The sequence below is a fragment of the Diospyros lotus genome, chromosome 9 (genome assembly GCF_014633365.1).
Source record: "Diospyros lotus cultivar Yz01 chromosome 9, ASM1463336v1, whole genome shotgun sequence".
In the NCBI taxonomy this organism is placed as follows: domain Eukaryota; kingdom Viridiplantae; phylum Streptophyta; class Magnoliopsida; order Ericales; family Ebenaceae; genus Diospyros; species Diospyros lotus.
In genome coordinates this window covers 26,254,370-26,281,024 of record NC_068346.1, presented here as the reverse complement: position 1 = coordinate 26,281,024, position 26,655 = coordinate 26,254,370, and the positions used below count along the sequence as shown (strand labels likewise).

General features: G+C 37.0%; 1 protein-coding gene across 22 annotated transcripts in view; it reads right to left on the bottom strand.

Annotated features, from left to right (window-relative positions):
- LOC127809175 (probable inactive DNA (cytosine-5)-methyltransferase DRM3) overlaps positions 1 to 25,875 on the bottom strand; it is an 85,836-nt gene extending 59,961 nt beyond the window's left edge. For 3 of the 22 annotated variants that reach the window (XM_052347906.1, XM_052347925.1, XM_052347926.1), the window contains exons 1-7: positions 25,738 to 25,875; positions 25,459 to 25,651; positions 25,078 to 25,208; positions 19,856 to 19,957; positions 19,657 to 19,773; positions 10,327 to 10,423; positions 10,113 to 10,180 (exon numbers count right to left, since the gene is read on the bottom strand). In XM_052347906.1, the coding sequence (XP_052203866.1) occupies positions 10,113 to 10,180; positions 10,327 to 10,423; positions 19,657 to 19,743 (252 nt within the window). In that variant the 5' untranslated portion in view covers positions 19,744 to 19,773; positions 19,856 to 19,957; positions 25,078 to 25,208; positions 25,459 to 25,651; positions 25,738 to 25,875. Of the gene's footprint in view, positions 1 to 10,112; positions 10,181 to 10,326; positions 10,431 to 19,656; positions 19,790 to 19,855; positions 19,958 to 25,077; positions 25,209 to 25,445; positions 25,652 to 25,737 lie in introns of those variants that run through there. The other 19 variants (XM_052347924.1, XM_052347927.1, XM_052347907.1 and 16 more) reach the window with 18 other exon arrangements.
- Between the last annotated feature and the right edge of the window lie 780 nt (positions 25,876 to 26,655).

Below are 26,655 nucleotides of genomic sequence, written 5' to 3'. Positions count from 1 at the left end.
GGCAATTCCTACACGCAGCCAGCCTACTCACTATTTCTTGAGGACAAGAAATGTCTCAAGCCTGGGGGAGTTTGTCATGGTATAAACCAAAAGCAAGGGAATAAATCATGCAAGTGGCGAGTTGTCACATGCACGCGAGTAGCCAGTTGAGTAGTTAATTCTAGAAAGGGCTCTATTGTAAATAAAACTCCCTTTGGCAGGAATAGAAATGCGGAATCCTCTCTATATAAGCGACCGCACAAACTGCATTGAGGCATGTTGAATTTGAACCAAAATCATTCTAAATTCTTTATCAATTCTCTCTCTTCTCCCTGATCTCTCTTCCCTCTCTTTCTCGTGATTCTATCTCCCTAACTCTAGAGAATTCTCGAAATTCTCTGGAATTCATTGTCAGATTCGCTAAGGTTTGACAGGAAATTGGAGGGAGATTGAGAGAGAATGGTAGAGAGAATTAGAATTTCATTTATCATTTCAATCATGCTTTCTTCCTACAACAGTGGCTTATTTATAGCCCACTGCTCCTGCACCCATGTGTAGTCCGTTTGGCCTCAACCATGCACCCATGTGCATAACAACTGAAATTCTAACAAATTCCAAAATACCCTCTAACTATTTATATCCCCATTACAATTTTGCCCCTCTATTGCTCCTAGGGTCATGACAATTTTTTAGGATTTATTCCTAAATATCTCCTTTCCTAAACATGTCGAAAATTGATTTCCTTACCTGTTTTAGGAATATTTCCTAAAATAGGAGATTTCTTGCTTTTTCTTTCTTTCCTTTTACAATTGTTCGTTGTTTTCCTGTGAGCCTTCATTGTTGACCTTTGTTCTTCCTCCCATTCCATGTTGGCCTTCATCCCATCACCTCTGCTGATTTGGCCTTCATTTCCATTCTCGTTCCCTTCAATCTCCCTCATTGTTTTCTAGTTATCCTATGAAAAGATGTCTGAGACTTTTGAGAACGTGACATCCAATCCTGGAGCTGTTCTTGAGTCCCCATTGACTGGCTCACATGGAGAGCTTTAGAGCATTAATGTTGTTTATGCTTGAATGGGAAGAATTATCTGCAATGTTAGTAGATTGTGAGGGCACTCGTGAAGGGAAAAGGAAAGATTAGTCACTTAAAGGGGACCAGTCCGAGCCAAGTTCCAAGCATGGGATGAGGAGGACGCGATGATCATGTCCTGGATATGGAATTCAATGCAGCCAGATATTAGTAGAAATCTCAAGTTCCTTCCTATAGTGCGAGATATTTGGGAGATGCTTCAAAAAACATACTCCATGAAGCAAGATGCTGCAATGATTTACAAATTGAAAACCAAAGTTTCATTTGTGGTACAAGGCTCTCTCTTTGTTACTAAATATTATAACTATTTAAATGGTCTTTGGCTTGAAATAGATCATTATCAAGATCTTAGGATGAAGAATGCTGAAGAAACTAAAGCCCTACTTGAATTTCTTGAAAAAGGGATAGGATTTTTGGATTTCTAGCAAGACTAAACATGGAACATGATCAAGTAAGAGTGCAAGTGCTGGGAATAGATTGGCTACCACCACTTAGTGAGGCTTTCTCCATCATTCGAGAAGAAGAAACTAGAAGAACTGTTATGCTTGGCACACAACCAATTGAAGGTTCTGCCATGATGTCCAAGAAAGGTGCAGATGGTGGAGGAAATAAGCCATACAATCCAAGACGGGCAGAACAAGGCTGATTCCTCTAAACAGTCCCAACAGAGATGCATTGTGGTGATCCTACTGCAAAAAGCCTCAACATACAAGGGATAACTGCTTCAAGATTCATGGGAAGGCTCAAGTATTGGCTAGGAATGGTGGATTGGAAGAACAAAACAAAACCAAGCCAATTTTGCTGAGGAAACTTCTCGAGAGGAACTAGCTGTCAGTGGAGAAGCATTCAGGAAAAAGGACAATGAAAGGTTGAAAGGTTTTGCTTAACTCCCTCACCAAGACTTCTGGTACGTGTTCATTGCTCGGAATGGTAAGTGCAAGGTTGTTAAAATCGAGATTTTATGGTAAATCAAAAAAGAGTCCATAAAATCAAATTGTAAACTTAAATCGTAAGATTATAAAAACAATTAAAAATACCCTTTAATCTATGTAAATATAAGTTTATAATGACATAATTTTATAAAAAATGAATTAACATTGCTTAATAACATGATTATTTCAACTTTATTCCTTATTATGAATGAAATACATGTTACCTATTTCAAAATAGCTTCATCTATTAATTTCAAAAATACTAAATAGTATGGAATTTCTAAATATTAAGTTCATTTATAATCATTCATCCATCTATAATGAAAATTTTGAATATTAGTTCATATAATGTAAATTCTCATAAGTCATATGAGTCATAACCTAATATAAATAAAAACAACACACATTAGTAAACTTCTACATTACAAACAACAATTATAATAAAAGCTCCAACAAACATTCAATTTTTTAAGGAAACCAACAATAATTCACTTTCAAATTAAAAAAACCAACAATAATCAAATTAATGAAGGTAGGCGAAGAAGAAATAGATGAAGTTGTGGCGGACAAGAATCACCGAATCAAACCAAGAAATTGAAAAAGAAGAAACAAACGAAGCTATATACCCCATTAAGTTGAATCGACGGCAGTACCGAGCAATCGAAGCTATGAATCGATTCATGTTACATAGAAACGGCGGCACCAAGCAGGCGAGCATGGAAACGTCAATTCACGTTTGTGAATCAACGATGGCTTAGTTGGCAGTTTGTGTTTGTAACGAAAGTGTTTTGAGAGAGAGAAGGGTTCACAGAGGCAAAGGGCATCCCTCGAATCAAAATTAATATTATGTTCGCTAGAGATTGAATTTTTTCTCTCTCAAACCTTTTTGTGCATGAAAGTTAAAATCGGTAAAATCGTGGTCCAACTCGGGATTCTACCGATTTTACTGAGTTAAATCAGGATTCACTTCAATTCTACTACAATTTAGATTTTATATGGGCGTTAAATCGTTTAGAGGTTCCTAACACGTAAAATCGTAAGAGTTGAATCAAGATTTTGACAACCATGGGTAAGTGTCTCATTTCTAATATCTCTAAAGCTTCCAACATCTTTCATTCCCAATCATGGGTCATAGACTCTGGTTCTACTGATCATATGACTCACTACCCTAATAAATTTGACAATTATATGCATGTCCTTGGAGACCAAAAGATCTTTGTGGCTAATGGATCGGCTATTCCAATTGCTGGTCATGGCAGCATTAAAATTACCCCCCCCCCCTTTCTTTACCTAATGTCCTATACGTGCCTAAATTGTCAACCAATCTTCTCTCCATCTGCAAAATCACCAAAGATCTAAATTGTACAATCAAATTCTTTGATACTCATTATGTTTTTCAATATTAGACCACAGGGAAGACGATTGGATTTGCTAAGGAAAGGAATGGGGTTGTACTATATGTCATAAACCCAAATGTGACAATGTAATCTGCTCTCTAATTCAGGTCAGTCAGAGATCTTAGAAGAAGAAGAAGAAGCAAATAAGAGAAAGAGATTAGAAAAGGGAGGAAGAAGAGAGAGAGATAACAGAGAGAAATAGGATTCGTTTCTGATATTCAATACCGTTACAAGATGAGTGTAGGGGTATATAAACCTCTAGCATGGGTGCTTCCACAGTAGATCCCACCCCCAATAACCAACTCTTTTGTCTTTTTCCCTAGGCCCCTTTACACGTGAACCTCCCCTTAAAATATCCTACCCCTTAAGCTGTAATATCCAAACTAATACCAATGCATAAAGTAAATAAAACATGACAATATAACATAAGGGAAATGACTAGGAAGACAGTTTAAATTTGCCAATAAATGGTCAATTTCGCACCAAGACCATAATGTGTCACAATTGCCCCTCCCTTGAAACATTTCTTGTCCTTAACAAATGATAAGGAGGTTGGCTGCCCTTGGGAACCATTGAAGGAGGCTTGGCAAATATTCCCAGGTGCTGCTCCCCTTGTCTTCGTCCTGCCACTTGACAAGTACCTGAATGAGAGGAACCCCATGGTTACGGATCACCGTCCAATCCAATATTGCTTCTGGTTCTTCTACCCTTTTCTTTTCCTTAGGTAATGATGGTAGCTCAGGATTGACATGTTCCTTGCCCAATGACCTTTTTAGGAGAGACACATGGAAGATGGGATGCATTCAGGATCCTTCTGGGAGTTGCAACTGGTAGGCTACCTTTCCAACCTTAGCTATGATAGGGAACGGGCCAAAATACCGGGGAGATAGCTTAGTAACCGATCCTTGAGTAATGGGCTTCAAATGGAGTTGCCTCAACCTCAAATAAATAAACATTCTCCCCAACCTCCAGCTCTTTATCACTTCTCCTCATGTCCACATATTGCTTCATTCTATTTTGGGCCGAGGTCAATTCTTGTTTAAGCTGTCTAATTACCACCCTCCTTTGCTACAAATATTCTTCCACTGAGGCAGCTGTAGTCTGCCCTCCTATGGCTAGTAAGATCAGAGGTTTGTAACTGTAATTGGCTTCAAATGGGGACATTTTCAAGGTGGTATGGTGAGTAGAATTGTACCACCATTGGGCTAATGCAAGCCGTCTATGCCATTGGTTAGGGTGCAGAATACATATACACCTAAGATAGGTTTCCAAACTCTGGTTCACTCTTTTCATTTTCCCATCCGTTTGGGGGTGGTAAGCAGTAAACATGTTGAGTTTTATCCCCATTGACCTCATCAATTCTTGCCAAAAGGTGCTGGTGAATATCTTGTCCCTGTTTGATATGATAACCCCCAGCACCCCGTGCAAGGCCACTATTCTGTCCATGAAAGCTCTAGCAACCTCTCGGGCCGTATAGGGATGAGCCAAACCTATAAAGTGTGCAAATTTAGTGAACCTATCCACCACAACCAGCACACTATCCTTCCCTTCGAACTTAGGCAATCCCTCAATGAAATCCATGGAAACACTAGTCCACGCTTGGTCTTGTACTAGTAAGAGCTAGAGCAGCCCAAGGTACGCAACATTCTCATACTTGCACCTCTTGCAAGTATCACAAGATAATACGAATTCCGCATCAGTCTTCAATCTTAGCCAATGAAATAGCTACCTCACTCTTAAATAAGTGTTTTGGACCCCTGAATGCCTCTCTAAGGGCGATTCATGCAATGACTGTAATATTTTTTTCCTAAGGTCCCCCTTCTGCCAATGACCACTCTACCATGCAGTCGCAACATCCCTTCTCTTAGAGTATAACCACCAGTTCCTTGTGATCCCACAACTAGTCCTTGTATGAGTTCTTGCACCCGCTCATCCCTTTCATAACTATCCACCACTTCCTTACACCACTCCGGCACTATCATGGTAATGGCTGCCAAATTCCCATCCTCATGACACCTTGAGAGGGCATCTACTGCCACATTCTCCTTGCCATTCCGATATTGTATTGAATAATCTAATCCCATTAATTTAGCCATCCCTTTCTTTTGTAGTTGAGTTTGCAATTTTTGTTGAATTTTTGTTGCAACAAAAATTTCAAACTCTCATGATCCATCTTAATTATAAATTTCCCCCCTCCCAAGTAATGACACCATTTATCCACTGCCATCAAAACCGCCAAGAATTCTTTCTCATATATACTTAGGCCCATATGTCTACCACTTAGAGCTTAGCTTAAAAAGGCTAAGGGTCTTCCTTTCTGGGACAATACTGCCCCAATACCAGTCCAATAGGCATCTGTTTCTACCACAAATGGTTGGCTAAAGTCGGGTAGCCCCAAAACTAGAACCTTACCCACTGCGCTCTTTAACTTTTCAAAGGTTGCCTCGGCCTCCTGCCCCCAACTAAAGCTCCCCTTCTTTAAGAGTTCTGTTAGAGGTTTACTTATGGTCCCATATCCTTTGGCAAATCGACAATAATAACCCATTAGCCAAAGGAATCCTCTCAAGGCCCTCACTGTGGTGGGTTTGGCTTTCACTTTTTTAGGGTCAGTGCTAACCCCTGCCCTAGAAATTAAATGCCCTAAATACTCCACTTGATTCTGTCCAAATGCACATTTTGACCTTTTAATGAAAAGTTGGTTAGCTCTAAGGACCTCAAGGGTGGTTTTAAGGTGAGATATATGTTGGTCCAAGGTGGGGCTATATACAAGGATGTCATCAAAGAACACTAGGACAAATTTCCATAGGTAAGGCTCAAAAATTTGGTTCATTAGGGACTGAAATGTAGCTGGGGCATTGGTGAACCCAAATGGCATCACCAAAAATTCAAAATGGTCGTAGTATGTCCTAAAAGCGATTTTATGGAGATCTTTGCGTTTCATTTTGATCTGATGGTAGCCCGCCCTAAGGTCAAGTTTTGAAAAGAAATGGGCATCATGTGGTTCATCCATCAAGTCCTCTACGAAGGGTATAGGGAATTTATCTTTAATGGTCAATGCATTCAATTTGCGATAGTCAACACAAAAACGCCAAGATCCATCCTTTTTAACTATGAGAACTAGCGAGGCAAAAGGGCTTTGGCTATGTCTTATGAAAGATTGGTTCAACATATCCTTCACCATCTTTTCAATTTCGATTTCTAGGTTGGGGAGTACCTATAGGACCTGATGTTGATGGGTTTAGCATTAGGCTTCAGGTTTATGGAGTGATCCAAGGTTCAGGTAGGAGGTAAGGTTGTGGGTTCAATAAATAGCTCCTTGTAATTATCCAACAGTTCATCAATTAGGTGTTGAGAATGTACCTGGTCAGGCTTTTGGGGTTGAGATGTGATTGTCAAGTGCACCTCCCCCTACAACTCTTTCTCAGGCCCTCCCTCCGTTGTCATAAGTGAACCTTCCTCCACAGCCACCAATGAGACCAATTTGGACAGTTGACACCATTTGTTCTTGAGCATTTTGTGCAATTTCTTCCCTGAGATCATCTTGCAGGATCCCGTTCCCCTTTCCCTAGTCAGTGTCATTTTCCTTCCTCCCTTGTCAAAGGAAACCTCTATTCTATTGAAGTCAAAACTGATGGGGCTTACCCCCTTCATCCAGTTAATCCCCAACACCACATCACATCCCCCGAATTGTAGTAGCCTTAAATCTACCTTGAATTTCTCTCCTTACATCTCCCACGTAAACCCGTGGCATGCTGATTTGCTAAGCACCCTACTGCCATTTGCTACTGTCACACTTAGGGGTTGAGTTCCCTAGAGTGGGCATTTTAGCCTCTTAGTTGTCCCTTCATCAAGGGAGCTATGTGTGCTTCCACTATCTATTAGGATCAGCAAGTTATGATTCTTCATACTCCCTGCTACCTTAATTATCTTGTTGTTAGTCACTCCCTCGAGTGCATGTAATGAAATTTCTCCGTTGTTCTCTTCTTCTGATTCACCACTCTCCTTTACTTCCTCTTTTGACCCCTCAACTTCATCCTCCTCTTCCCCTTCCAACAATAGAATTTGCCTTCTACATTGATGCCCGAAATGGTACTTATCCCCATATCTAAAGCAGAGGCCAACCAATCTTCTTTGCTCTCTTAATTGCTCCCCATAAGGCACTGTGTTGGGCCCTGTCCCCTGTTTCGTACTTCCTCTACTCTTACCAACTTCTCGGTTAACATACTTGCCTCCCCCATTGGCTAGTCCCACCATTAACCCCTTGTGTTGTTGCCTCTGCTTTTTCATAAGTGCTTCTACAATCATTTCTTGTAACCTTGCACTCTCAGCCGCTTGTTCTACTGTTTTGGGCCTAATCATCTTTACCATTGGCCTTATGCCCTCACTAAGCCCACTCAAGAAGCTTGACACAAAATAAGCTTCAGTAAGGTGTGGGTTTTATTGAGTCATATAGGACCTCAAATCCCCAAATCTCTTTAAGTACACTTCTACACTTCCAGTTTGTCTTAGCTTATTGAACTCCTCAATGGTGTCCACCCTATTTCTTTCTCCAAATCTTTCACATAGTTTGGTCACAAACTCATCCCAGGTAAATTCGTTTTGCACACTTACACACCCCTAGAACCAGGCATCGACAGCCTCATTAAAGCAGGCTATAGCGAGTGTTACTTGCTACCTCATTGGTACATTGTTCCACCCAAATACCTTCTCACATTTCCTTATCCACCACCGAGGGTTGACCCCCTTGAAGATAGGAATCTCCATCCGGGGCATGGTGAACCCCAGGTTCTGCCCATTAGGCGCACCATTCCTATCGTTACCCACCACTCCTTCCAATGTTTCTTCTGGGTCAGCCTCTATTTCTACATTGGCACGACTCCTATCTCCCCCATTTCTATGTAATATAGGCTCATTTCTATCTCTAGGGGAAAAGTTTTTAGCCATCCTTGCCTGGTTTTGTCGTGTGAATATTACCATAAATTGTTGCATGTCATCTAGCAACCTAGCCATTGATCCATCCAGCCTCTGCTCCATATCTTCCAACCTTTGTCCGATTCCTTCCAATGCACCTTCCATCCTGCTATCCATAGCTCGGATCACCTCTCAGTTCTGGGCTTCTCCTACTTCCATTTGGCCCATCCTATTCTGAAGCTCAGTCATCATCGAGCTAACTTGTTGCAGTTGCGTTTCAAAATTCCTCATGCGAGTTTCGTCCGCCATCCCTGCTTCTACTGTTATGCCTAGGACCGATGCTTTGATACCAATTTGTCACAAACCTAAATGTAACAATGTAATCCGCTCTCTAATTCAATAGGTCAGTCGGAGATCTCAGAAGAAGAAGAAGAAGCAGATAAGAGAAAGAGATTATAAAAGGGAGGAAGAAGAGAGAGAGAGAGAGAGAGATAATAGAGAGAAATAGGATTCGCTTCTGATATTCAATATCGTTACAAGCTGAGTGTAGGGGTATTTAAACCTCTAACATGGGTGCTGCCACAGCAAATCCCACCCCCAATAACCAACTCTCTTGTGTTTTTCCCAGGCCTCTTTACACATGAACCTCCCCTTAAAATACCCTGCCCCTTACAGTTGTAATATCCAAACTAATACCAATGCATAAAGTAAATAAAACATAACAATATAACATAAGGGAAATGACTAGAAAGACAGTTTAAATTTGCCAATAAACGGTCGATGTCGCGCCAAGACCATAATGCGTGACACTATCTTGAAGGGACTAGAGGTGACTTAGATGGACAGAATCAATTGTTACTATGCTCACCTACTAATACCTCCCTCTCTTCAAAAAGGTCCAAAATTCGGCTTCATCATTTGAGACTTGGTCATCCTTCATTTCAACGTCTTAGAACTATGTTTTCTTTACTTTTTCAAAACATTTCAATTAATAGTTTACATTGTGATGTATGTGAGTTTGCAAAGCATCATCGTGTATCTATCCCTTTAAGTTCAATAAGATCATCTAAACCCTTCTCTTTAATTCACTCTAATGTTTATGGTCCATCTAAAATTCATAATATCACTGGTGCTAGGTGGTTTGTTTTGTTTATTGATAATTATACCTGTACCACTTGGTTGTATCTTACAACAACAACAACATATCCAACATTTATCCTACTATATGAGGTCGGCTACATGAATTCTAGACTTCCATATATTTCTATCTTTTATCATAATTGTCAGATTTTTGTATCTTATGAAATAAAAATCTGATTTGATCAAAAATTTTCCTATATTCCATAGTATGATCAAAACTTAGTTTGGGCAAAATATTAGGAGGGGTAGGTCTAATAATGGGAAAGAGTTTTTCAAACACTTTCTAATCTCCTTCTATCAAAAACAAGGAATAATTCATGAATCCTCATGTGTTGACACTCTCCAACAAAATGGACTTGTTGGAGACAAAAACAGACATCTCTTAGAGATTACTAGAGCATTACTTTTTCAATCAAAGTTCAAACAAACATATATTTACATCAAAATTAAGTATATGGATAAAAATTTTAGTAGCAAATATGCAAGACATTATCTCAATTAATAATTGAACAATTAGCAGATCATATAAATCATGTTAAAAAGATAAATATCATAAAAATAATTAGAAAAAGGTTCACTATGAAAACAAAAAGATTAACTAAAAGACAATTAGTCTTTTCCCTACATTTCCTTAAAGCAATGAAAAAAACAACAAATATCATACCAGACAACCAAGTTCACTCACAGAGTATGCAAGGAGAGTCTCTAGTAATAAATCGACATCGGCTTCACCTAAATTGAAAGGTAAATACTCTATCAATACCATTAAGCACAATCATAAAATTGTTTTGCTGATAACAACATCAAACTCATCAGTAAAAATAACAGTAATTTCTTTTTCTTTTCTTTTTTTCATTTTTGTGCAAAACATTGCATACCCTTTTCTTCAATCACTTTGTCAACAACTGACGGTGAGAATCCCATCCCTATGAAAGACGATCTCAAATTGCTCCCTGATGAGCTAGCAGCATTGTCCTGGTTTCTCAACAAAGAAAAACAGTAACAAAAATACAAAATCATCAGGCATAAACTTGTTGAAGGAAGAAGATACAAAAATTATATATTGAGGTGTACCAAAAGGAGATGAGATGATAAGAAGGTTTTGAAATTAAAGAAAGATGAAAAGTTAAAGTGGAGATGAGATATAGATAAAAGAACGGGGTTCCATAAAATAGGATGAAAACTGTCACTTAAGTTTAAATCATACCTTATCTGTTGTGCCATATTTAAATTTGTATTTTGTATCATATTCCTGTATTTTAGGAGCAAACCGTGACCTGCTCATGTATAAATATTTCCTCTAAACTCAATACAAGACAAGAAACATTTTATTTGTTCATCTCCAATTTTACCTAAGGTATTCCTACTTAGGTTGTTTGATTTGTTCAAAACTTATTATCTATTTCCAGCTAACTACCAAGACAGGTAAAAAACTGAAGCCCAAAACCAAAACCACACAAATTCCAGCTGTTCCAATGTCTCTAGACAGCCATGCCCTACAAATTACCCAACATAAGCTGAATGGGACTAATTTTCGTGAATGGTCTCAATCAGTTTTGTTGGTTATCAAAGGAAAGGAAAAGTGGGATACCTGACCGATGCTACTCCTATGCCAGACACAAAAGCTACCACCTATGATGTCTAGGATGCCAAGAACTCAATTGTTAGGGCTTGGCTCATCAATTCTATGGAACCAAAGATAGGCAGGACCTATCTTTTCTATGAAACAGCCAAGGAGGTATGGGAGGCAATGCAAGCACTCTATTCAGATATGGAGAATACAACTCAATGCTTTGAAATACGGTCAGCCATTCGGACAACCAAACAAGATAATCACTTGGTCACCAAGTACTATAACATTTTGACTGAGTTATGGTAGGAAATGGACTTGTTTTACGAAATTAGATGAGTGCACTAAAGATGGAGTCAAATACAATAAAATGGTGGAGAAAAAATGAGTGTTTGAATTCCTTCATGGCCTCAATTCTAACCTAGACGAGGTTCGAGGAAGACTACTGGGAACTAAACCATTCCCATCAATCCAGGAGGCGTTTGCAGAGGAAAGAAGGGAGGAAAGCCGCAAGAAGGTAATGATGAACTCTTCTTCTACAAATGAGAATAACACTCAAAACTCAGCCCTTGCTACTTCTAAACTAAAATCATCACCGCTGCATGGAGAATCTCAAAGAGATAAATAGTGGTATGATCACTGTCATAAGCCCTATCATACAAGAGACACTAGCTGAAAACTTCATGGAAAACTAGCAAATTGGACAGCAAAGAATCAGAAGAAAATGACTCAGGCAACCTATGTAGTAGAATCTAAAGAAGGAGGAACGACTAACCTAACCCTAACAATGGGTCAACTAGAACTACTATAGCAGGTATTAAATCAGACAAAGGTTACAAAACCATCTAATTTAGCCGAATCTCCTAAAACAACTATGTCACTTGCCAAACAAGGTACATCACATCAGTGTTTATTCTCTAAAAATATGTCTACATATGTTTGGATTGTAGATATAGGAGCTTCAAATCATATGATCGATTCATTACATATATTGTCAACTTATAAAAGGTGTAATCAAGTTATAACCGTGTCAATGGCTAATGGGACAGTGTCCTATGCTAAAGGAGAAGGATCAGTCTATATAGCAGACCTGCATTTAAAATTTGTTCTATATGTGCCTAATTTGAAATGTAACCTATTGTCCATCAATAAGCTAACAAAGGATATGAATTGTATGGTGGCATTCCTTCCATCTCAATGTGTTTTCAAGGACCTAACTTCAAGAAAGATGATTGACAATGCTGAGGGAAAGGAAGGTCTTTATTATGTCAAAGGATCAGGCTACACTCCCACTTCATCTAGGTTACATAACAAATTCTCTCTTTCTACTGTCTCAGATTTCGATATACAACTATAGCACAAACGATTAGGTCATCCTAGTTTCAGTTATTTGAAAATTTTGTATCCTCATTTGCTTATCAATAAAGGGAGTGATTCTTTTCAATGTGAGCAGTGTATACTTGCTAACCAAATTAATGTCTCACATCATATTCATTCTTACCAACCCTCCAAGCTATTTTATTTGGTGCATAGTGATGTGCAGGGACTATCAAAAATTCCTAACCTAACCAACACCCGTTGGTTTCACTTTCATATATGATCATACCAAGATCTGTTAGATTTTCTTAATGAAGGAAAAATCTAAAGTTCATGCAATTTTTAGATAATTCCACCAAATGGTGTGTAACATTTTCCAAGCTTCAATCCATATCCTTCGATCGGATAATGGTAGGGAATACTTCTCAAATGAGTTTAATAACTACTTGGGTAAACATGGGATTATTCATCAAAGTACTTGTCCCTATAATGAGTATAATCCACAACAGAGTGGAGTGGCTGAGAGAAAGAATCACCAACTCCTTGAAATTGCTCGATCCTTGATGTTTATAAGCTCAGTTCCTAATTCCTATTGGGGAGGCAATTCTTGCAGCTACATACCTTATCAATAGACTTCCTACCAAGGTTCTAAATTTTAAGACTCCCTTGAGCACTTTCCTTGCTAGCTACCCATTTCATACTAGGATGCTTAATTCACTATCACCAAAGGTATTTGGTTGTACTGCGTTTGTGCATAATTACTGTCCATTTCACTCCAAATTGGAACCTAAGTCTATAAAATGTGTGTTGGCTACTCTCCAACACAACAAGAGTACAAGTGTTATTGTCCTAACACTAGAAAATTTTGTTTCGTGTGATGTCTCTTTCCTCGAGAATCAATATTTTCATTCCCCCACACCTCTATAGAAGGGGACTCCTAACCCTAATGTAGAGCAATGCTGGGATACTTCCTTTTTTTGTCCAGAGGCAGTTACTATAATTACTCCTACTCTGAATTATGTAACAAATCAAGGGAGAGAACAACAGGTTCAAGTTCCTAAAAATCACCCCTTGTTTATTCTCAAATATCCCGTGACCCAAAGCAAGGTTGTTTCATGAATCTGTCGACCGTTTGAGCTTCCAACAGTTACTCTCAACTTATTGCCTCTAAGACCGGCTATTAACACTTAATAACCTTTTCCACTAACTTTTAATGGAACCAAGTCCCTCGTTAACTCTTAACGACATGTCTCGTTAACTCTTACCAGTCCCCTAAACTTGTTGATCCTTTTGTTAACTCTTAACAAAATCCAGCATCATTAGCACCTTAACGATGAAGAACACATTAACAGCAAAGGTTCACTAATCCAATGCATTACTCAATATGCGTATGACTTTCTAAGTTCATAGCCACATAACAATCAAGACACGTTAACTCCTTGACACCGATCAAATGCTTCGATCTATTAAGAGGATCTCTTCATCTCTCCAAAACATCCTAAAAGATCCTAAGTATCCTCTAACCAGTACTCAGGATGATCCTAACGGCAATGAAGTCTATACTTCGAATGAACCTATTAAGCCTATCAATTATTGTGCATCATAATCCTTCTATTGACTAACATCCCAACCAAGTGAGAGTCATAGACTAATTAAACTCATAAGACTCGGTAACTATGCCAAATCTAGTATGGTGTGATCGAGATGACACATCGAAACTCCTTCCGACATCGGAAACTCCTTTCCTATCGTGCGTACTGTGGTCAGTAGTTTTCTAACCACAACTAACTAAGACCACATAGGATGTTCACCCCCATGCTAGAGGATAATGGATTCGATCAACAAGCATCTGCCTCCATACACCACTGCACGAAAGCCACATGCATCCCCCATCTCTCACACCGGATGGTTCCGCAACTCAACGACAAATGCCCAACACTAGTGTACAAGACAACTCTGTCGCCACTAGTCAAAGGACAGATACACAATCGAAAATCAATAATAGATCATTAATCCTCTCAGTCATATAATCTATTACAAACGTCACATTCAGTAGAAACCTACCCACTTGTCTAGTATGTGCATCTCATGCAACATGGCATGTGATTCACCATCTATTATCATTAACATCTCATGTTAATTAATGGTAATAGCCCATGTGCCAATCCATGATTGATAAATCATATTCCCCTTCTGATAAACCTAAGGACCAGGAATATCTTTAAGAAATCCCAAACTAAAAAACTTTGTCACATATTCTTAACAATTTAAGAATAAGATCTCTCCAAGAAATCTAGAGACTCATTCATAGAATAAAGAGGAGAGTATGAATGAAGATATGACTTTTTATTAATTTACAAGATTACATCATTAGTACCCTTTACACATACTAGATGTCATCTAAATCTAGCATTAGGGCACTAATACTAATAGGAGCTTGTTCCTTACTCTCCTGACATGAATTTGGTTGGCTGTAAATAGGTGTTTCGTATCAAGTACAAACCAGATGGGTTAGTTTGAAGTTCAAAGCTCAGTTAGTGGTTAAGGGGTTCCATCAAAATCCTGGTATAGACTACGCTGAAACCTTCAGTCCAATGGTTAAGGCACTTACTATACATGTTCTTATTACCTTAGCAGTGACTCTTGGGATATTCAACAGGTTGATGTGAACAATACCTTTCTAAATGGAGATTTGTCAAAAAACAGTCTACATGTCCCAACCTAAAGGCTTTGTTAGCTTAGAGTATCCTACCTATGTCTGTCAACTAAAAAAGTCTCTATATGGCATTAAACAAGCCCCTCATGCTTGGTACACAAAGCTTAGGACAACATTGCAAAATTGGGGATTTGTGAGAGCAGTTATTGATGCTTCTCTTTTTATTAAGAAACAACAGCAATCTGTTTGTTCATTCTTGTGTATGTTGATGATATTCTTAATCATTGGTTCCTAAGACACTTCAGTCATTTATTCATGATTTGGACACTTATTTTGCTCTCAAAACTCTAGGGTCTATGAATTATTTTCTGGGTTTTGAAGCTTATAGGCACAGAAAAGGTATCTACCTCAATACAAATATATTGTTGATTTGTTAAAAAAAGGCTAGTATGCACAACTGCAAGCCATGTTCTACGCCAATTAATCTGGGAACTCCTATGACAAAATGACGGCGAAATGTTTTCAAATCCATCTTTATATAGAATTATTGTTGGCTCACTACAATATTTGACTAACACTTGACCTGACATTACTTTTGTGGTAAATAAACTAAGAGAGTTTTTGTTTTCTCTAAATAACAACATTGGTTGGCCTGTAAAAGATTGTCTAAATACTTGAAGGGGACTGTTGGATTAGGACTATTGTTCACTCCTCCCTCTAATTTATCTCTTGAGGTTTATATAGATGTAGATCATGCTGGGTGTAGAGTAACACAAAAATCCACAACTAAATCGAGTATATCTTGGTAAAAATCTCCTAATTTGGAGTTCCAAGAAACAGTCAGTGGTTGTAAGGTCAGTTGGGGAAGCTAAATATAGAGCGCTCTAGCCAAGGAGTTAATAATTTTTTGTGGATAAAGTCTCTATTCCTTCTCTAAGACTCCTACAATCTGGTGTGGCAATATGGCAGCCAAAAACATTACTGAGAATCTTGTCTTTCACTCACGCACTAACATATTGAAATTGATGTTCGCTTTGTCAGAAAGAAAGTTGAAAATAGAGAGGTAGAGACCAGATACATTCTCACATAGTATCAAACAGTTGATATTCTCACCAAAGGTCTGCCTAGAGATATGTTCCTTCTTCTATGGAACAGACTTTGTCTAACATTGTCCCCTAAATGTGTTGTCCAAGATAAACTACAATTGACTACTCAGATGGATGATTCAAAGAATGACACTCTAGTGCAACAAACAGAAGAATCCAGATTTGCAAAGGTTCCAAAATCTAAATTGAGGGGGAAAGTTAAAGAGAAGTAGTGTTATTTGTTCTGTATAAAAGAAATACAAGCTGCAATACAATCGATTTTAGCTACTATCCAATCGGCTCAGTTTGTTAGTCATTTAGGGTTTGTCCAATCATTTCGTACACTCGTCAAGTACAGCTTTGTCTCTAACAAAGTTATTTGAGTACATACACATATATATACTCAATAGCTCTTCTGATTTGGTAATCAAGAAATAATTTCCAGCAAAGTTTCAGTTCTCTCTCTTTTTCTCTTTTTCATTTATTTTCTTTCTATCTCCTTCATAGAAGCTCTCGCTTCATGGACGAGTGGAGAAATAGCAATTTAGGGCCTATTTACAAGAATAAATAAGAGGTTCAAAGTTGTGAAAATCATAAAAGGATTAAGCTAATGAGTTGAGAGATTTAATTGAGTAGAGGTTAAGGAGAGAGAGAAGGTATATAAAAACCAAGTTGGTTTTATGCCCGATAGGTCAATGATGGAAACTATATACCTATTGAGACACTTAATGGAAAGGTCCAAACATTAACAAAATGATTCGTATATAATACTCATAGACTTGGAAAAAGCCTATGATAGAGTGGGTTGAGAAATTTTGTGGAACGTGTTGGAGAAGAAAGGGGTAAAATGTGTATTAGGGTTTTTGGAGGAGAGACTAAGGCTTCCCCAATTAGAATTGGATTACATCAAGGATCTACATTAAACCCTAACCTCTTTGCTCTTGTTATAGATGAGCTTAGAAAACAGATCCAAGAAGAAATCCACAAATTCATGTATATTATTAGCAAATGCTATAGTCTTGATAGATGAGACAAAAGAAGTCATGAATAATAAACTTGAGTATGGAAAAAGTGCCTAAGAATCCAAAAGTTTTAACCCAAGTAGGTCAAAATTAGTGTGTGAAATGTACGTTCAATAAAAATGTAAGTGTGGATGATATTATTATGAAACTTGGAGATCAATTTATTCTAAAAAAATTATCAATTTTGGTATATGGGATCAATTGCTCAAAATGAGAGATAATGGAGAATGTTACTCATATAATCAAGGTGAGATAGTTAAAGTCAAGAAGTGTGTCCAACATTTTATGGGATCATAAAATCCCTTTAAAGATAAAAAGGAAGTTTTATCAAACAGTTATAAAAGACCATCTTTGTTATATGGCTCAAACTATTGGGTAGTTGAACACCATGTACAAAATGAGTGTACAGTTGAAATGAGAATGTTACAATAGTAGTGAGGTCATGCAAGAAAAGGCAAAATAGGAAATGAGATCATACATAATAAGGTTGGTGTAGCTCTTCTTGGAGATAAAATGAGGGAGTCACAATTAAGATAATTTAGACATGGGAGAAGAAGACCAATTTGCACTTGTAAGGTAAGTTGATGAAATGGCGAACTTTTTAGCAAAAGCTGGGAGAGGAAGACTGAAGAAAACATAGTGGGAAACCCTAAGACATAACTAGTATATAATAGCCTGGATAGAGCTAATTGGATATCTATAATTCATACAACCGTCCCCCCACCCCACAAGTGGGATTAAGGTTTGTGATTGTTGTTGCTCTTGTATCTAATAGAGAAGCATATTTTAATTTGTTTGTAGCAAAGCTAAATATGGGGAAAAAAAATCTTAAGGCACGTTTGATAGCCACTTTTTTCCTGGGAAAAGAGGTTTTTTCCACCCAATTTCCCATTTGTGTAGTGTTTGACAGCCAAATTTTTCCAAGGACTCATTTCTTGTCATGTGATAGCTTTTTCCTTCAAATCAAGGAAACCAAATTCCTTGGGGGGGAGGAGCTCCGATTTTCCAGGCAATTGAAGCAACAACCCACTGTGCTCCATCTTCAAACTTTCAACTTCCATGGAAGCACCAAAATTCTAGTAAGAATCTGTTTTGACAAGAGGGAGGGCGAGGGAGCGAGAGAGAGAGAGAGAGGGCAAGCGAGTGAGTGGGTCAGCAGCTGTGAGCGGCGACGGGTGAGTGAGCAGGGAGGCAGTGAGAGAGAAGGCATATATATATATATATATGTATATATGTGTGCAACGAGGCAGCAAGATATATATGTGTGTGTGTGTATCTATGTGTGGGTGAGCAGGGAGGCAGCGAGAGAGAGGGCATACATATATATATATATATGTATGTATGTATGTATGTGTGCGTATATATATATGTGTGTATCTCTGTGTGTGTGTATATATTTATGTATATATATGTCTGTGTATGCGGAGATGTATACATTTTAGTTGGTTTGGATATATATATGTATCTGTGTGCGTATATATATGTGTATCTGTGTGTGTATATATATATTTATGTATATATGTATGTCTATGTAGGGATTCAATGTTTGTCAATACATTTTTACCATTGAATTCCATGGAAAATATGTCATTTTTCATAGAAAATAATACCTATCAAACACGAAATGTCAGGAAAATGATCAAATTCTATAGAAAATATTACCAATTAAACACCAAAAGATGGAAAATAACATCATTTTCCAGATAAAAAATTATACCAATCAAACAACTTAAACTTCCAATTTCCATAAATTCATTTTCTTCGGAATTCAATTCCTTGGAATTCATTTTCTTTCCACCCAAATTCCACCATTGCAATCAAACGCACCCTTATATCATTTCATTAAGCAGCAAACTCAACTTCATCAGCATCCATTGCCAGCATTTTCTCTGTATGGATGGATGCTGGCAGCTGAGACTACAAATGCATTAGAGTACATTTGAGAAAACATAGGACACACCTCACCATTGCCCAATGAATTATTCAGTAAAATATTAGACAATTGAAAGGCACAAAGGTGGAAAAATTCCACAAAGAATCACAATTGCCTTGTGCAAGGTTTCCTTTTGCAGAACAGAACATGTGATGGCTTAGAGTATTTAAAGAGGGGGAACTCAAAGATCTGTTTTGATGCTTCAAAATGGGTAGCACTATAATCCTGTCATGTCATTTTCTTCTCCACCAACAGTTTTTATCCATAATTCTAAGTTACGATGATTAGTTTTCATGGTTTTGGAACTGTTTCCAAGGCAGTTTTTAATGCTTACAGAAGTCTTCAGATGAAGCTGTTAGCTGAACTGAAATTTGTCTCAAAAATGTTTGCAACAACCTATGCTCTATAACAAATAATTAAAACAATGAGGCACCAATGCACATAAGTTGAAATAAATGGTAACTAAATATAATTACTAAACAATAATAGAAAAACAAAGCAGAGAATTAGCCAGATCCGCCTAGCAAAACAGAAAGAGAGAGAAGAAAATTAGATAGATCCAAAAGCAATTACTGGAGGTTATGCTCAAAAGCAGGCACCAATGCACATAACTAACAGGGCTTACCCCCATATGCCTTGGGGTTATGCTCTCAGGTGGCAGCTCCAACCCTGAAATCTCAATCTTTGGCACAGTTCTCTCAAAATCTGGCATGGTCCTAGCCTCACTCTCTGTGATCACTTACTGCCATCCAGAAAATCTGTTATTTCAGTATGACAGGAAACTAAGAGATGAGAAGTTTGAAAAGGAAAAAAACATTCAATACCTTATTAGAAGACAACTAATTGCTAATGATTGTATGTACCGTGTTGACATGAGAAATTGGTCACCAGAGCAAGAAAGCAGCAGTTTATAGAACCACCACAAACTGCAATAATTGTTTGCAAAAGAAAATCAAATCACCCAATGAATGCAATGAAGCAAGATGTTATTTAAGACCTCTGAATTCAGTACGTTACAGCATCTGGTCTAGAAAAAGTTGCAGGATGATAACACATTTAGTATCTACTATGCTTGAAGCCCAATGGTTTTTATTGGAAAACAAATATATAAAGAGATGTGCACTCCAGCCCAGGAAAAAGAACAGAATAAGGGCAAGAGGTGAATAATTGCAGGCCATCCATATTTTTTCTATGCAGCCTAAGAGTCAAGAATCAAGAAAACCAGCCCCCCCCAAAAAAAAACAAAAACAAAAATCAGCTCATTCATCATCTTCTCTTTTTCTTCCTTAATTTCTTGGCAAAGTTTCCCACCTCGATCTTAGTAAAGCAAAAAAATAGAGATCATATATTGATCTTCAATTAGAGAGGACAAGCAATGTATTAGACAAGCAAGTAGCACATGTAAACTTTGAAGGTATAATAAGAGTTGTGCCACATTAAATAAGATAAGTAAAGGGAAAAAAATAAGATAAGCAAAGGGTATTAGTGGACTGGGGCATAGAATGACAGATTTATACTTGCAAACTGTTAAATAAGATAAGTAAAGGGTACTAGTGTAATTAACTTAAAATAATTGAATACATATTCTCTTGTATTATACACTTTTTGGTAGAATACACACATTATTTTATTCACACAAACTATAGTGATTACAAAAAGGGAAAAAAATAAAGAATCCACACTGCAAAAGCAAATATTCATAACTTTTAAATATTTTTTCAAAGAATAGAACTGAGTCAAGTGTGTAAAACACTTTCCTTTCACTTCTAGGTCAGTTGAACCCCAAATTGGTTGAGCAGGCTCGAGGCAACACTTTCACTTGAATTGAGGAGCATGCTTTCTTTCTTGATTTGCTCACTCCACTCAACAAATGCTAATGGATGCTATATTGTCAATGCAAGAAGATCCCTGCACTGCAGTGCCATGCCAAATTCCCCAAGGTACCATATGTCACCACAACCTTTTTAAGACCAAGTGGATATTTGACTGCAGCATCTCCTTACCTTTCTAACAATTTGACCCTTTTGCTAACCAAGCCAAGGTCATCCCCATACAAAAAATGCTTTAGAAAGATTGGAGAGCAATTTTATATAGGTGTGAAGCCAAGTATTAAAATCCTCCCTAGGTGTGAAGCTACTCTCCTTACCACTGCAAACATTTTAGTCTTTAGACTCTTAAGGAAGAAGCTAAAAGAATCTCTCATCAAGGGATACTTGGGGGTTTGAGATTTGGTGTTAGAACTAAAGATCCATCAAGAGTATTGTCTTCTTGTGCCTGGGACCTTGACCCATAATTGTCCTGATTAAGAGATTTTGGGTATTAGACTGTCCATTGGCGTTTGAGAACAGGCACTCACTTTAGATGGGATAATAGACATTTAGTCTCGTTATACTTGATAAATAAGAGATTCTGAGGAATGACACATTCTAGGAGGCTCCTTCAGCACAAAAACAAAACAGTAAGAAAGAACACATAATAACACAACCACCTCAAAGCATAAAACTTAAAAATCATCTAGAGGGTAGAAAAACTCACAGAACAAGATAAGTGTCAGATGGTTCTCACTCCACTCTGGTAGTGAAATTTAATGAAAAGGATAAAATTTAAATATAAGCTCTTTATTAGTTATCATAAATGGGGTGCAAATGGGGTCATATCAAGAGAGCAAATTTCACATTTCCTCCATTGCTATGTGTTAAAAAGAAAGAAAAAAAGTGACAGAAAGAGGATTGAAGTGGGTGAAACCACAATAGCACCATAATATATCATATCACAAGCAATATTTTCCAGGTGTGGCTAGCAATGTTTTGAAAAGCACTAAGCACACTTAAACGCAGAAAGCCCATTGAGCTTAAGCACAAAGTGAAGCACACACTTAAGCAAAGTGAAGTGCATATAAATAAAATAAAGAGCAAAAACTTTTTTAAGCTTCAAAAATATAAATTATTAAAAAAGCAATCATAAAAAAAACTAAATAAGAATGATGGCCGCAAATTTAACTAAAGATGAGATATCATTTTTTATTTATATTTTATACCAATTTACAAGTTCATGCAACCATCTGGTCAGCTATTGATCTTTATGGAACATGGAAGACAAGCACGTTTGAACTCTCCGTTGAAAGGATCTAAATATGTTATGGAGTCTATTTTAATTTTTATTTTTTTTATTTTGTTGAGTCTCTTTTTGGTTCGTAAAAGTTTTGCAAAAAAAACCCATTCTATTTCATTAGCCCGCATGTATATAGAGGATCGAATAGAAAAATAAGGAAAAAATTATCCCTAATTTATAATAATCCCCAATTAATCAACCACTAATTTACAACAATTCTCAATCAATCAATCCTTAATTTATAATCAATCAACAACCCCTAATTTACAATGATCAAGAATCAATCATCAATCCCTAATTTATGGCAATCCCAGGGGAGTGTTTGACTACTTAACATAGACTTTTGGTACTTGACGTCCAAGTAAGAAATTGGAAGAGAAAAAATCACATAAAACAAAATCTAAAAATTAGATGGTGGGATTTAAAAGGAGAGAAACAATTAATCTTCAAAAAAATTAAGGGGTAGAAGGGAATGGAATGGAGAAGGACAGGAAAACCAAATGTTGAGGGAAATGGCTACTGCCTTGAGAAGCACGACAAATGTAGTCCTTGGAGAGACAAATGATAGAGCCTCAAACCTTAAGGAGTCTTGGTGGTGGAATGAAGAGGTACAATTGAATATTAGAAATAAGAAAACTTGCTATAAGGCTATATATCAGTGCAGCAATGAAGAAAACCTAAAAAATTATAAAGAAACGAAAAAAGCAGCAAAAAGAACTGTTAGTGAAGCGAGGACAAAAGCATATGAAAATCTATATAAACAACTTGATACAAAGGATGAAGAAAGGGATATATATAAATTAGCTAAAGCAAGAGAAAGAAAAACAAGGGATTTAAACCAAGTGAAATGCATAAAAGATGAAAACCAAAATGTATTAGTGAATGAGGGAGCGACTAAGAAAAGATGAAGGAGTATTTCACAAAAATTATTCAATGATGGTGGGGATACAAGAGTTAGGTTGGGACATCTTAGTAACTCCGAAGGGAACATGAGCTATACATTTTATCGACGCATAAGTTCAAAAGAAATAAGGCAAGCATTAAAAAAGATGAAAAATCATAGACGGTGGGACCGGATAATATACCAATAGAAGCATGGAAATGCATGGGAGAAAGGGGCATCTCCTAGCTAACGAAATTATTTAACGCGATCTTTAAATCAAAAAAGATGCCAAATGAGTGAAGGAATAATACTTTGGTTCCTATATACAAAAACAAAGGAGATGTTCAAAACTGTGAAATTACAGAGGAATTAAGTTAATAAGCCATACCAAGAAACTCTGGGAGAGAGTAATAGAGCAAAGGCTCAGAAAAGAAACAGATGTCTCGAAAAATCAGTTTGGTTTCATGTCAGATAGGTCAACAATGGAAGTTATATACCTACTGAGGAGCCTAATGGAAATGTATTGGGATCATCAGAAGGACCTGCATATAGTGTTTATATATTTAGAAAATGCCTATGATAGAGTCCTTAGAAAAGTATTATGAAGGGTTTTAAAGAAGAAAGGAGTCTGAATAGCCTATCTACAAGCCCTTAAGAACATGTATCACGGTGCAAAAACAAGGGTCAGAACATGCGAAAGAGATACTGAACCGTTTAAAATTACAATGGAACTGCATTAAGACTCTGCACTAAGTCCATACTCATTTACTTTAGCAATGGATGAACTCACTAAACACATTCAGACAGAAGTGCCATGGTATATGCTATTTGCAGATGACATAGTGTTGGTGGATGAAACAAAAGAGGGAGTGAACACTAAGCTTGAGTTGTGGATAAACAATTTAGAATCTATAGGATTTAAATTAAGTAGAAGGAAAATAGAATATATGGAATGTAAATTTAGTAATAATGCAAGAGTGAAAGATGTTATAATAAAATTGGAAGATCAAATCATACAAAGAAAAGACCATTTTCGATATTTGGGATCAGTGATTCAAAAAGATGGAGAAATTCACGAGGATGTCACATATAGAATTAAGGCATGTTGGCTAAAATGGAGAAATGCATGAACGGTGTTATGTGATGGTAAAATCCCATTAAAACTGAAAGGAAAATTTTATAGGACAGCTATAAGACCAATTTTGTTGTATGGCTAAAAATATTGAGCAGTCAAATACCAGTATGAGCAAAAGATGGGCGTAGTGGAGATGAAGATGCTAAGATGGATGTGCGGTCATACAAGAAAAAATAAAATTGCAAGTGAGATTATTCGTAATAAGGTAGGAGTAGTGCCCATCAAGGAGAAGATGAGAGAGACCAGACTAAGATGGTTTGGTCATGTGAGAAGAAGACCAAGAGACGCTCCTGTGAGGAGAGTTGATGAAATGGAATAATTAGTCAAAAAAAGAGATAGAGACAGACCCAAGAAGACTTTGGGAGAGACATTAAAGTTTGATATGAAGTGTATGAGCCTAAATGAAGATATGACAAAAGACAGAAATACATGGAAGTCTATAATTCATGTAATCGACCCCACATAGTGGGATAAAGGCTGAATATATTGTTGTTGTTGGAATAATCATCAATCCCTAATTTACAGCAATTAGGAATAAATTACCAACTCTTAATTTAAACCTAATTGCATGTTTCTTTCAATATTTTTTGCTTGGTAAATACAGCTGAATCTTCTTTCTTTTTTAAAAAACAAATGTATATATATATGCTTTTATTTAGTTTCTTCTAAGATCTGATAATAGTTTTTTTGGGCAAGGATTCCTTAAAAGTAACCACACTGTTACAGAGATCTAAACAAATCCAACCATTCATACTGTTTGATTTTTTTTTTTTTAAAAGTGTATTTCTGAAGCAAACTTTATTGTGCTTCAGAGCTCAGCTAAAAGAGCAGCTTAAGCGCGCTTTAATAGTGCTCAACTAAGTTGCTAAGCTTCACACAGTAAAAAAAGCCCCAAGCATGTTGCGCTTCATTCTTACATGCGCTTTTTTAAACACTGGTCGCTAGCAGAAAGTTGCAACTTCAGCTGCTATCAAAAGCTGCAAGTCAGCTGCATCTTCATTCATCTTTTCCCGCAAAATTATACATGCCACACATCACATTATGTATCCTGCATTTAGAAAATTATAATTGCTCCAAAAATTTATTTCTTGTACTGATACAAAATAATAAGCATATTACTATTAAACTAGCCAATGAATAAATTTCCTTCAGAGAGCAGAGAGAGATGAATGTGCGTGCGTGCGTGCACCCGTGTGCCCTTGCGAAAGAGAAAGGAGAAAGAGAGCAGCAACAATGCAACTGAATCAGTATCAACTCCTAGCAGAATTAGGAGCAAAAACTGCACCAGATAAACTCACAGAAATTAGCCCCTGATTGAACAAATTCTCCGAACCAGCACCAATCGCCAAGGACATGCCTCAAATTGAGCACTTCCTCCACAACCAAACATCAACAATCAGACAAAAGAGGCTACACGCAGGCACATCTACAATTGCCTATATCCAAGTCCAGAGAAGGCAAGGCAGACGCAAGAACTAACAAAGCCACAAACTAAAACAACGGAAAAGATCAGAATCCGTAGCGAATTCGACATACTTGGAGAAATTAGAACAGAGAGAGAGGGAAGTAGGGTTTACCTGGTCGGAGATTTCACCAGTGAAATCAACAAAGCAAAGCTACATCCCCACTCGCCACAATGTGCTTCGACGGTGGAGAGTCAGTGAAATCAGCGCGGAGAGAGAGAGAGAGAGATCAGAAGCAGACAACAAATACGAAATATATAAAAAAAAAAGGATATTTTAGTCATTTCGGTGCATCGGCGAACTCAACCGGCGTGGATATTTTAGTCATTTCCTTGCATCGGCGAACTCAATCGGCGTGGCGGCGAACTTAAGTGAGTCCGTTTTGTTTCCAAGTTTTGCAACAGCGAAGCGGGGCCAGAGAAGAGGTGCATGTCTTGCGCGTGTCATTCACCTGGTCTGGACACTGCGCACGTGTGTAATAATCTCCCACTAAAAGATGTCTCCCCTCCGCTGCCTCCAACTCTACTCACTTTATATGCTAATCTTTGAAAATCTTATCCTATCCTATAATAATAATAATATAATATAATATATAATATATTAAATTATAATAATCAACCAAAATATTTTATCAAGTGACAATTAATAGTAAATTTTTTTCTCTCAAAAATTTGTATCAAATCAAAGATAATAATTAATTAATTATTAATTTTATTTTAATAATTATATTATAATCTTAAAAATATAATATCTTAACCAATTCATAAAAAATTATTTAAGATAATCAAATGGTCTGTCAAAGTGTTAAAATTCTATCTTATTCTTATTAATATATTAAAGTATGATAGTCTGTCAAAGTATTTTGTTAAATGACAATCAATGGTGATATGTTTTTCCTTTAAAACTTGTATTAAATTAAATATAGTAATTAATTAATTATTAAAATTGTAACATCCTGCTTTTCTAGGTGTGCTATAACTTGGAACAATTCTGGGATAATAAATTTTTTTCTATTTAAAACTATGACTAAAC